This window comes from Drosophila sulfurigaster, chromosome 2R (genome assembly GCF_023558435.1).
Source record: "Drosophila sulfurigaster albostrigata strain 15112-1811.04 chromosome 2R, ASM2355843v2, whole genome shotgun sequence".
Classification (NCBI taxonomy): domain Eukaryota; kingdom Metazoa; phylum Arthropoda; class Insecta; order Diptera; family Drosophilidae; genus Drosophila; species Drosophila sulfurigaster.
This window is the reverse complement of record NC_084882.1, coordinates 18,894,503-18,907,253: the sequence shown is the minus strand read 5'-3', so window position 1 is coordinate 18,907,253 and position 12,751 is coordinate 18,894,503. Positions and strand designations below refer to the sequence as shown.

At 39.6% G+C, this 12,751-nt stretch overlaps 2 protein-coding genes across 2 annotated transcripts; one reads left to right on the top strand and one right to left on the bottom strand.

Annotated features, from left to right (window-relative positions):
* The first annotated feature begins 4,498 nt into the window (after positions 1 to 4,498).
* LOC133837182 (acyl-CoA Delta-9 desaturase) lies at positions 4,499 to 10,328 on the top strand. The gene is made up of 5 exons (XM_062267858.1): positions 4,499 to 4,782; positions 8,102 to 8,417; positions 8,485 to 8,821; positions 8,879 to 9,228; positions 9,289 to 10,328. Exons 2-5 carry the CDS (start codon positions 8,102 to 8,104, stop codon positions 9,546 to 9,548), a joined length of 1,263 nt encoding a protein of 420 aa, XP_062123842.1. The 5' UTR covers positions 4,499 to 4,782; the 3' UTR covers positions 9,549 to 10,328.
* LOC133837183 (uncharacterized) lies at positions 10,112 to 12,443 on the bottom strand. The gene is made up of 3 exons (XM_062267860.1): positions 12,282 to 12,443; positions 11,726 to 12,125; positions 10,112 to 11,675 (listed from the first exon to the last, which is right to left on the bottom strand). Exons 1-3 carry the CDS (start codon positions 12,345 to 12,347, stop codon positions 11,203 to 11,205), a joined length of 939 nt encoding a protein of 312 aa, XP_062123844.1. The 5' UTR covers positions 12,348 to 12,443; the 3' UTR covers positions 10,112 to 11,202.
* Between the last annotated feature and the right edge of the window lie 308 nt (positions 12,444 to 12,751).

Here is a 12,751-nt window from a genome sequence, read left to right as displayed (position 1 = left end):
AAGTAATGTCTTCTTCAGGCGCTTAATTACAAATCTTTGGAGAAGCTGTATTTCTTGTTCTCGGCATGTAAATACGCTTTTATCAATGGCACCCATTGACTTTAGGCATATTTATTTATTTAACTTGTCAGAACTTATCGTTTTCTTATAATATTCTGAATCATAATTCAACACATTACGGGTTCAAAACCTCGAAGCAAAAGAGTCAAGAGTTCAAAACTTAAACAACATTTCAGTCAAGGTTTTAAGAATTCTAGCAAAACTAGTTCCAATCAAAAGAATTCCGAAATGCTGGGAGATTAATCAAAAATAGATAAATAAAAAAAATTCTAGAAAAATAGAAGAGAGTTTCTTCCTACTTAGTTATGTATGGTTACAATAGACGTGTCTGAGTCCGTGCTGTGCTGGCTGCTAAAAACGTTTTTATGAATATTCCAGACATTATCTCGTGTGATCTGATGAACTGCAGATGTTAATTGTCGATGCCCTAACCGGACTGTCGCATATTAATCATTCTGTTTTTGATTCTGAAAACTTATTTTTTTTTATTATTGAACTCGACCCATCCATCCCATCCAATGTTCTGTATGTATGTATGAGTGTGTCCCATGCATATTTTAGCTAACAAGCTATAAAAGAATTTAATAATAGAAACCCCGAAAATAAAAACCAAGTGGTACCGCCGCATGCCTTTTTTTTGCTTCTCGCTCTCATACTAGGCGCGCAGGCTCAGAGAATATTTAAAACACGAATCAGGTTTGCGGTTTTGTCGTCGTCGTTGGAACGTACTCTTGAATTCTAATAAGTGGAATACGGCTTTTTCGTCTTATCGATGCTGATCATGATCATGTTGTTAATGAAAATAGTGAAGTATCTGGCAACAAGTTCTGGGATACAGCAAGCACCCCAGCAAACAGGCCAAAGACGAAGTGCAGGCGCAAAGAACGCGGAAACCACGCAAAAAGAGTGAAGAAAACACAAAAAAAAAAGAAGATAATGGAAAGCAAAAAAGTTAAATGCGGCGAGTTTATTGGCACGTGATCGATTTTGTTAATTTACTTTTGCGAAGCTACTCCATTTTTTGTTCATAGCATATCAATGATTTTGCATTCAAGACTTTGGCCAGCTTTGTTTTATTGAATTCATAAAAAAGAACTCAATGAATTGTCGTCATAAATACGCCAGCCATAAGTATGCAGAACAAATGCTTTAATCATTTTTGTATGAATAATACAATATGTACATTTTTGATGAGACGAGAGACTTCTAGCATAACCTTTGCTCTGGGTATTCCCCTCTCGTTTTGTTTCTTGAGAAACACTTCTTCTCTATGTACATGGGGTACTTTAAGCTCTAATGGATTTTATTTGTAGCAAGCACCAGCACTTTTGGCGATCGTAAAAGCGAGTGTTAACAGCGGATCGTTTGCTAGATAAATGGCACACACATAAATGTTGCCACACTGGCCAACAGAATATTGAGATTTCAATCAATTTGTGTTTTTTTGTTATGGGTTCGTTGATACTTTGAGATTAGCAGTGGGATTCCTTGAGCATGTTGCAGCAAGTGCTGTTTGCTGTTTGTTTTCCACTTGCCATTTTCAGTCGGCAGTCATGTTGACAGACGTGTGACATTGCGTTCTTCCTGTGGCTACGTTTCGCTCATTTTGCATTTACATAATAAGTTGGTTAAAGCAATCTCGGATTGTATCGCATTGTATCATCATTGCACTGAATGCCTTTTCATTTTTGTGTTGTTGATCAGCTTAATTAGGTTTTCACGCACTTTGGACTTGAAAACGCAGCCTTTTAGGCCTTGTCTCATTGATCTATGAATTTGTTGTTGTTGTTGTTGTTACTGTTGTTTTGAGTTTGACTTTTGCAACTCTCGCGAGTCGCATTTCAATTAACTTTACTTTAAAATGGTTCAAGCGTTGCATAACCCGAGCACTCGTATATAAACTCTAAGGCAAACAAGTGAAATTGGTGTCATCCAAAAGGTTGGGCACATGGTTTCGGTAAATTAAATTTAACTTGTTATCTCGACTTCGGCACAACTAATAATGCATTGTGCGAGATCAGCCGATAGCGAATTTTTCATAATTGTTTTTGGGTAATTGACTTTGTTCAAGAACTTGCAAAATGTTCTTGAATTTGCCTTCAACACAATTCTTTGTGCATCTCGAAGTTCTTTTTTTTGCTTGCTTTTATCGTTGTTGTTTTGTTAGCGTATTCGAGTAGTGTTGCAAGTCATTATGTGTTTTGGCAGCAAGACTGCCATTAGCTGTTAACTGCTTGTCGCTGCTGTCGCTGCTGTTGCCTTTCAATTGCTCAGGAAGGCTAAAAGATACTATGTGAGGGGTTACATACTTGACTCTGCACACTACTCGTATACATAATAATTGCTACGTACAGTGGTGCAAGAACTATGCAAATGCAACAACTATCACCGAAAACAACTTGAATATTTTTATGGATATTTTTTATTAGAATTTTCCTGTTTGAGTCAGAGCTACTTTTGACAAATTTAAATATATACAAATATTATTATTGGCACAAAACTGTCAGTTTAATTGTGTTATTTGCACACTTATGATTCTTTGTGTCAATTTTTTAATTGTGCGGAAAAATGAAAAACAAAAATAATGTTAATGCTCAGTGGGGCAAGTATTATTCTTCACATCAATTGCTAATTACTACACAGACAGCACTTAAATGTTTAAATATCCTCATCCATTTACTTTATTATAAGTACTTCTTGATTATAAACCATAAAAAATAAGTATACTTATGCACTGTGGTGCGAAATACGAAATAAAATAAAATATTCTGAATATCAACTGTAATTACTTTTTATGGCTTCTGATTATTCATGTTTAAAAATGTTGAGCAACGTGAGTATTTCGCCCTCATTCAGTAAATGCAGAAAACAAAACGGGTCGAGTCTCTGTTCCTTGATTATCATTGAATTATCGTGTGTCGTATTCACGTGAGCACGTGCTAAAATAATGTTGCTATTATAACGTTGATTACACTATTAAATTCGCACATGCGTGAACTTGTAAATTGTCTCGCCATAAATGCTTATTGTATGTTATGTAGTTGTTCCTCGGACCCAATTTCAAACCGGTTAAGCTTTGTCACTCCCCCCTTAGTTCGACTGTTGCGTTTGCTCCACTGTGCGTACTCGTAAGATGCAACTCTGCCACAGTTTGACCTTCAGGCGTGTGTATGTGTGTGTGTTGCAAAATGAAAACATACTGCAAGCCCAGAGCAGAGGTTTTTGACACTTGCATAGCGACCGGAGACCCGCTCTCACTCTGCCTGTGTCTGCCTGGATAGTAAACAATTTTAGTGTCCGTCACTAAACAAAATTAGACACAACTCATTTCAACTTTTGCGCTCCGTGCGAAAAACAATAAACACATGACCAAAAAACGAAAAAAACTGTAAACAGCCACAAGAAATACTTGATGTACAAATACATAATTATTGGACAAAGGCGCAGTCGCAACTGATACAATAGATAATGACTAAAAACTGCTCTCATATTTAACTAGAGAACTGAGGCCTCTTCACATTATGTTGTTTTTGGGCCCAAATATTGACGCTGATTAAACAGCAATTAAGTTTTGCTCTTGAAAAGACACGTTTTTTTATTTTTGGGATGTTTAGAACCGAATTGAGTTTGGGAAAATAGTCAGCAAACTGTTAAGCACAACTACATAACTTGAACTGAGCTCATTTCATAAAGACCGATGAAAGAGCCATCAACTAGTTTTCGATAATGGCAGAAGACATGCTCAACTTGACCGATAGTTAAAGCTGCATGACCTGCGGCTGCGGCCCTCTGTTGAGTAAGCCAAAGTCACCGAGGCGGCGATAAGAAGCGCAACATACAATACATAAGTATTCAAAATGCTGTGGAGCAAGTTTTTCGTGAGAGCCGATTCGCCGGCCTACGTGAGTTGTGTCAACTAGACATGTAATGCTAATTTAACAAACGTTTTTCCCCTACCAATTTTCATGAAACATTTAAGCTTCAAGTATTTTGTTGGTTAAAAGACAAAAATCAGAGCAGCCACGCGCCACACATTTAAAAAAACTAAATACATAAATAAATTAAGCGAAAGAAAAATAAACATAAACGCAGCCCTAGCTTCAGTCTTAGCCTCAGCTTCAGCCTCAGCCTCTGCTTTAGCCTCCACCTCTCGCCCCTTTAGTTAAATCACTCCGGTTTCATATGAAATCGACCCCAAGCTGACATCGTCACAGCTCAAGAATCGCCAAACGAAGCGAGCGAAAATCCGACAACGGAATCGCCGAATCGGCTCACAGAAAATCGTCTTGAAATTTCGACGATGATAAACATTAGAGGCACTGTTCAGACTCAAAATCAAGAGCACAAAAGCCGAGCTCTCAGCTCAGAGTTCGTTTCCGTTCGGGTCTCAGCGAATATTTCTTTGAAACTTAGCCGCTTAAAAAAGCTCTGCAACTCGTTCCGTATCTCCATACGCCGTGCATTCTTCGCAATTCGTGGATGTGCCGTGCTGTGATCATAACTCAAGGAATCCAAAAAACCTCAAAACCGAACATCCTTAAACGGATGCAATACGAACTCTTGCGTGTAGTGAAAAGTGATCAATATAACTGACAGACTTCCAAAGAAAGTGTCAGCAAAAACGAAAGAACTTTTGAGAAATAAACCACAAAGGAAGTTTCAAGTGTGCCGCAAATAAAGTTTATCCATAATCCTTAAAATCAAGTTGAGCAAATAATTAAGGTGAGAACAACAAAATGGATTTAAGTTTTTTTTTTGGTTATCAAAACTGAAAATCATGATTAACGCGAAGCAACAGAATATGAAATCTGTAGTCATAAATAGTTGGTCAACACTTCCTTAAAGATTAATTTCATGAATTGTTGATATTGTAGTTCGTTATTAATATGCGAGATACTCGTAACCACTTGAATGGTTGTCTTTGATCGCACATCATACATTTCATTTTGCGGAAGTCAAAAAAGCTGAAGCTGCGTCAAGAATCTGTCGTAAAATTTGAACCATTGTTAGCAATAAAACAGAAAAAAAAACGAATTTAAATAAACACGATTGCCTCAATCGATCGAACTGCAAACGTCAATAGCTAACCACAATAGTTGTGAATCACCAAAAAAGAGGAAATCAAAAATCAGAGAACACTATGGAGCGGTGATTACTCCTATCGACTATCCCCTACCATATCGATGTCTGATCACGTACAGATAATAATAAAGAAAATAATTATGCTAGCCTTAAAAAGCAGCACAACTGACTACATCGATATGCGAGGAATCGCATAAAGTTATAAAATATGCAGATTAGCGCCTGGCTTTTGATATCAAAGTTGAGGTGGTGTCTCATATCTTTATATGGCCGAATATACTTATCTATGTTCTCCATTGTTCTATGCGTTGATTCGAATTCGAATTCAATTGAATTGAATTTCTTTTGCGCGCGCTTCGTAATTATGAATGCGATGAGTACGAAATGAAATGAATATTGATGCCACGCACTATTCATATGCTCCGCCTACTCAAATCAGTTCCTACCCATCAAGAATATAGTTGAAGTGTGTATGTGCTTGTGAAATCCCTCCAAAGTCACGTTCCACTCCCAGTTCGAGTCAGATTTTTATTATGCGGCCAGTGTCGTTGGCTGCGTGCGCTTTGCGAATCGATCAATGGACGAGAATGTGAATGTGAATGTAGATATGTGTCCAGCTTAGACACATTTACTGCTTCAGCACACCGATAGAAAGAGACACTCTCGCACTCATTAGATTTATTGTTATTATTATATTCATTCGGTTCGTTGCGGTCCGTGACGTGCTTGGTTGCCGGGCACCGATCAGAGTCGAATCTTCATCGTGGCCAACGCTTCCAACGCCATCGCATCAGCCCAAAAAAACCCCAACTTTTAAAGCCCCAACTTAGCTGCCAAAAACCTCTGGCAAAAGGTTGATGGCAACCTTCAGCTTTCAGGTGGCTAGCTGAGCAAAACTTGTTGCCATTCAAAAGAACCTTGATTTCACAGCATAGACGAGTATCTGAAAAGATTTCGTCTATATGTATTTTAAGATTCTTAGCAAAAGCTGTTCTATGCATAATTTGTTATTTCTATTCAGTTTTTGTCTGTTACTTAACTATGCTAATACACCGATTGGGTTCTATCTGCTAAGGATGATTGCTTACCATACTATGTCTCATCGCAGATAACTTGACTTGAACTTGACGATTGGCATTAAATTTTCGATTGACGAGAAACGTGTTTGATATATGCGATCAAGCGCGTGGCAATGGCAACACCCAGAATTAATTCAACATTTTTTGGGGGGACTTTAATCCGCAGCCAGTCTAACTATTTAGCTTTTAATTTCTCTTTCACGTAATTAGCATAACTTCTGTTACTTATGCAATTGTTATTTGGGCTGTGCGATTTATTTATTGGACTCATTAATTAGACTCAATTGAATTTGTCTGTGGCAAAGTTGGAGGTAAAGCAAAGTGGTGTGTTTTTAATTGATCCGAATTCGATGTGCGCATTTTCGGCATTTTGAATAAGTAATGTATGTATATTTAATGCAAAGTTGAAATAGATTTCAATGTCAAGGGTTTGGCAAATTAGATTAAAACGTATCGTTGGCTCGAGCCTGAGCTCTCTAGCACACCTGTAATTCCATTCTCGATTAATCGTTGCTTTCGGCTGTGGTTGCCAACTTGACATTGAACCGTGCCACAGCACAAGTTATTGACTTGAAATACATGCACGAAGCTGAGCAAGAAACATACACTGTACAAAATACAAAATACGAAATATTCTCAACAACCAATAAGAATACTTTTGTTTATATCAATAAACAACATGCATATGTTATGAGGTCAACCGGTTGTCGATTCTAAAGAAGCCAACATCCAAACAACAATTTGCCTGTCCCAAGCCCCCAGCAAACTATCAGACAAACAGGCAGGCAAGCAGTTGGTTTGTTGCCCATTTAGCCAGTTTGCCAAATCGAAAAGCTTCTCATGAACACGCGCTTTATAGTGAGAACAAGTTGTTTGGCCTGCTGCTGAGTTGTTGCACTGGTAAGTGCAATTACCAAAGAGACGGCAGACGTAACACTCAAATTCACACATGGCCAATGCCAGCATGCAAGTCATTAATTTTTAAACGCTTCGGCTTTTGGTTGCAATAACAGTTGCATCTTCATCAGCTAACGTCAGCGAGTGTGCAGCGAAGCGAAGCAAAGCAATGCAAACAAAGCGAAAACAATTAACAACAATGTACGGCGTCAAGGTGTCGCATATCAAAGCGCGCGGGCCACGCTGCGTATGCGTAATGCACATTGTTGAATTCAAATGCATGAGTTCTAATTTATTTCACTCCCAGATCAACGTATGTACATGTATTTGATTATATACATACAACAACTTAGCATATTACATTTCGACTTTATTCTATAACTATTAAAATGATATGCAAAATATTTGATTTTGTTGATGCCAAAAGCGATTATTGATTGCTTATTGGAATTGGACAGAATTGTGCTTATTGAATCAATTTGCTGTTGTTGTTTTTTTTTTGTTGTTGCTCTTTGTTTTCGTTTCGTTTTGAGTCGATTACCTGCGACTTCCGCTTAGGTGTCTGTTTTGTTTTTTGTTGTTTCGGATTTCGAGTAGCTGAAGTAGCTCAACTATATTTGCTGAAGGTCGTTCGGTAATGAGGCGACTGTGACTGGCATCAGCTCTTCAAGTCGATCCGTAATTAGCCCGTGCAGCTGTTGGGGGAGATGTCAGGCCATGTTTGAAGAAAGCCCCAACAGCAGCAGCAGCAGCAGCAGGTACATAGTTGGCTGCATGACGAGCATATGAAATGAGCCGCGATTTGCATCTGAAAAAGCTGCACATAATTGAGCAGTCAAAGCTTTGAGACGAGCTGCTGACAGGCAATTAATAAGGAAGCGTCAAATGCGTCAACTATGGACATGCTTCATTTCAATTCCGTAAACATAAATTTGTGAATATACAACAGACTTATTTACGATCTCGTATGCGATCTTTTGCAGATGGCACCGAATATAATAGGCAGCACCTTTATATTGGCCGAGACAGCCATTTCTGATGCCAACAACAACAAGATGTCGTCGACGGGCGCACCTGTTGCGACTGCCAAGCAAGCCCCAGCCCCGCCGCCAGCCAAGAAGTTGATGCCAGTGGCAGCTGCCGCTCCGGCAACGGAGGCAAAGAAAGCAGCCACACCAGAGCCATTCAAAACGCAGATTGTGTGGCACAATGTGGTGTTGTTCATCATCTTGCACTCGACTGCATTGTATGGCCTCTTTTTGATCTTTGCCGAGAACGCCTATCTGGAGATTATCCCCAGTAAGTTAACAGTGCTCAGAGAGAGTGTAAATCCGTATGATGTTGATTTGTCATTTCCTATTTTCAGTATACTTTACCTCGGTCTTGGGCGGCCTGGGCATTACGGCTGGCGCTCATCGTCTCTGGTCGCACAAGGCGTACAAGGCAAAGCTGCCACTGCGCATCTTCCTCATGCTGTGCCAGTCGTTGGCCTTCCAGAACAGCATCTGGGAGTGGACTCGCGATCATCGTGTGCACCACAAGTTCACCGACACACACGCCGATCCCCACAACTCGCGTCGCGGCTTCTTCTTCGCCCACATGGGTTGGTTGTTGTGCAAGAAGCATCCCGATGTTGGAGGCAAGGGCAAACACATTGACATGTCCGACATTGAAGCCGATCCCGTTGTGAGGTTCCAGAAGAAGTAAGTTCGAATATTGAAAGCATTTGTAAATTGAAATATTAATATTTTATCCTTCAGATACTACTTCGTGGTGATGCCCATCTGCTGCTTCGTTGTGCCCATGATGATCCCTTACTACTTCATGGGCACCTCTTTGAAGGTGTGCTTCTTCACCTGCTCCATGCTACGCTATTGCCTCAGTCTGCACGCCACTTGGCTGGTGAACAGCGCCGCTCACTTTTACGGCATGAAACCCTACGATATGTCTATTAGCTCCGCCAACTCCAAGTGGGTGGCAAACCTCACTCTCGGCGAAGGCTGGCATAACTATCACCATGTCTTCCCCTGGGACTACAAAGCAGCTGAGCTGGGCTCAACCTACAACGCCAACTGGACAACTGGTTTCCTCGATGCGATGGCAAAGATTGGTAAGCATTATGGAAAATATATCCACGGACAGCTTTTTAATTGACAATCTCTATGTGCAGGTCAAGCCTATGACCTGAAGTATGTTACCAAGGAGATGGTTTACAGGCGCCTCAGGCGCACTGGTGATGGCAGTCATATTGCCTCACAGCTTGATGATAACAACAACACAAACAATACTCCCACCAATGAGATGGTCGTGCATTTAGATCACGATGCGGAGGAGACCGCTGTCTGGGGCTGGGACGATAAGGATGTTACCGAGGAAGATCGCAAGAGTGCCTCAATTGCGAACAGTGATCTACAGTGCAAACAGGATTAGACGACACGTCATGTTGCGTCTCGGTTGCGTTACCAAACTATAAATACTAAATATGCGAGCCTCTTTCTGGGTTTTAACAAAAAACATTAGGACTGCAGTATTTAAGGATACTTATGTTAAATAATCGCATCACATGGCATCACACACTCGATTATCTGGTATATGGTATATGGCGAAAATTAATTAATACTTCTACATATAATTGGAGAAAAATACCAAATCGAGTGTGTGAGTGTGCGTGTGAATGCTATTAACCGATATGTTGATGGGATAGTTTATGGCGCATCGAGGGCAAAGCAAAATGTTAAATGGCTTCAATTCCAAAAAGTAAATTTTATATTCGAGACAAGTGCAAATTGGTGTGCGAGCAACAAGTTTTCCAGTGAGCACTCTTACACAAAAAATATAATTTTAATACTACCGCGTAACAAAAATATCATACAATATTGGACAACTTAAGAGCGCCCGTAAAAAAAAAAGAAAAACTATGTAACATATGTTATAACGACGCAAGAGGTTCTAGATATAAATACCATAATCTATGGATAAATTTTAAGTGACGCAAAGCTTAAAATTGTGTAAATTGTTTATTGTTAGTTATTAGGTGTGTAGGATATTCAGCTATAAGTCTACTGTATCTATAATCACAAAATTGTATAAACAACAAAATCAGAAAAAACTCGCTAAAATTCCAAAAAATATACATATGAATTATGTTTTGTTACGGGATTTAGGCGGATGCGCAAAAATGGAATAAAATGTTTCCTAATCAATGCAAAATATTCACGAGTTTATTCATTCGATTGCAGCGGTCAAGAATGGAAAGTTTTCAATATTCCTCTTATCAATGCCCTCGCTAATACATTTTAAAATATCTTCTAATCATTAATCAGCCAAGTGTCGCATATAATTTTCTCAATACGAGTTTTACTTGCTTCAATAGCTCAATTTGTCGCTTCTTAAGTCTCACGTTTGGGAAGTACCGACAAAGCGTGCCACCGCATCGTATTTGAAACTAGTTATCGCAAAAAAATATTGCTTCAGAGTCACACGATCTCATACATTTTTAATAAGTTGGTCGAAAAGGAAACACAAAGAAAAATAGCTCACTTAATAAGCTTTGCTTGAGAAATGTCAACTAAAGAATCGTGCTTATGCTCTATTCGATTTTTCGACTTCTTTTATTTTTAGAGTTGACGCATAATTATTTACATGCCTTTTGAATTTCAAATGCGATTTATTTTCTATATATTTAAAGGGCTTTTTTCTTTATGTAAAATGCTAATTGTTCTATTTTTAAATGATTTAACAAAAGCCATTTCGGAATTAATAATGTAAATTCTGTAATTTAGACTTGCAAATTTTAAAGCATATTTCTCAATTGAAATTCTGTTGAACTAGAGTCAGAACGGTTTGCGAAACTGAAACTTTTGATTAGCAATTATAATATAACAGATCGGAGATCGAACAAAAGGTCGATGTCAATTTAGTCGTTGCTCATTTTTTAAATTCCGTCATACTGAATATTAAGATTTAAATTTATAATTCTTTTATAGGTTTCTATGCTGCCACTAATTGGTAAACAAATGGTTTGAAGTGAGAGACAGTCTTTATTTAGGGAAGTATTGGAGACGTACACAGGTTGAGGAAATCATTAATGAAAACCATCTGACCCATACCCATAGCTAATGTGTTGTGGCTGATTGGCAGCGGTAGCGGAGGCGGAAGCATAGGCGTAGAGCATGGCGGCCAGAAAGGCGCCATTGTTCATGAACAGCGACAAAATGGTGGCCATCTTCAGCGTGGGCAGAACGAAGGGCAGCAGACTGCCGAGCAGAATAATGGGCAGCACTAAGATGGGCACTGCCACTTGAAGCATTGTCATCTTATAGGATTGCTTCTTCTTGCGCTTGTTGAGCATTCCACCGCCTCCAGCACTGTCTCCGCCATGCACAGCTCCCAAGCCTTGTTGCTTGGAGTCGCCCTCCGCTTCCGGTTCGTAGTTCTCAACGCTGGCGCTGGTGCCGGTGCCGCTGGGTGCTCCCGACATGGACGGAAGATTCATTAGATTCAGTTGCATCTCTTCCGTATCACGTCGTCGAGCACGTCCCATTCGAGATTTCATAGCTATAAGCAGACAATGAAAGAGAGTTTCATCTACAACTATTGAAACTTACCTTTCTTTAGCGTAAACTTCAGCTTGTTCTCCTTGCTGGGTACAATTTTCACTAGCATGCCGGGCAAGAAGTGTAGCTTAATGTCGCGATGCTTGAAGAAGCGTTGGAAATTCTTTACCAGTCGCTGATTCAACTCCTTCTCAGACATCTGTCGATATTTCTCGCCTATCAAGCTGCCAAGCTGCGTTTCCTCGCCAAAGAACTGATCCATAAAGTCCTTTGTCAAATTTCCTGACTGCGGCAACTGTTTGCGTTCCTCCAATTTTTGCAGCACAAAGAGTTTCGTGCAGCGCAGCATGCTGAACTCACTGAGACATTCATAAATGCGCATGGGAATCGTTGAGCCGTATTTTCGTGTCACGCAGCTTTTGTTCGTGTCATCACAGTATTTAAATGCGCGCTGCAAAGTATGCAATGAAAAATTAACAAAATTAATATGTCAAATGAAGATGAGCACGATCGTTGTCATTTCTTCAAATTTGAATTGTAATGAATTAGGGAATTTATTTAATGAATTGCATTTTTAAACTTTGGTTGTCTCTACATTTTTTTTTACCGAATCTAGAGCATTTGTTAAGCAGAGTCCTAACAGGACATAAACCGCAATGAGTGTACAGCGCATTTCTGTTTTGATATGTTAGTAATTATATTTGTTTGTTTGCAAACTTTTTTGGTCTCGATTTCTGCACGACTGCACGAGAGCAGCAACAGCGCCAAACTGAATGCAGCAGCAGCAGAGATCAAAGCATCAGCCACCATCCTGGCCAACACTTTTTCTCGACAGTCACACACTGGCTGCGCTGCTCTTTTCTTAGCCGCTTTCGGGCAACTGGTTTACGAGCAACATGCAACAAGCAACAGCATCTTGGTGGTCACTTAAATTTAGCTTAGCGGGTCAAATGTGCCGGTGCTCTCGATGTCTGTGCCCCATTTGCCTGACTTATGGCCAACCCATTTTTGGCTGGCCGTGAAATTCAATAAGTTATTCAATGACACCATTCAAAACATGGGGATTATCGCATAATT

What these genes read in the sequence shown, in the direction of transcription:
- LOC133837182 (XM_062267858.1), top strand. Translation starts at nt 8,102, where the DNA reads ATGGCACCGAATATAATAGGCAGCACCTTTATATTGGCCGAGACAGCC. An exon ending in GTTGTGAGGTTCCAGAAGAA is followed by an intron (nt 8,822 to 8,878) that starts GTAAGTTCGAAT and finishes TTTATCCTTCAG; the next exon opens with ATACTACTTCGTGGTGATGC. An exon ending in CGATGCGATGGCAAAGATTG is followed by an intron (nt 9,229 to 9,288) that starts GTAAGCATTATG and finishes CTCTATGTGCAG; the next exon opens with GTCAAGCCTATGACCTGAAG.
- LOC133837183 (XM_062267860.1), bottom strand. Translation starts at nt 12,347, where the DNA reads ATGCGCTGTACACTCATTGCGGTTTATGTCCTGTTAGGACTCTGCTTA. An exon ending in TAACAAATGCTCTAGATTCG is followed by an intron (nt 12,126 to 12,281) that starts GTAAAAAAAAAT and finishes CATACTTTGCAG; the next exon opens with CGCGCATTTAAATACTGTGA. An exon ending in GAAGTTTACGCTAAAGAAAG is followed by an intron (nt 11,676 to 11,725) that starts GTAAGTTTCAAT and finishes GTCTGCTTATAG; the next exon opens with CTATGAAATCTCGAATGGGA.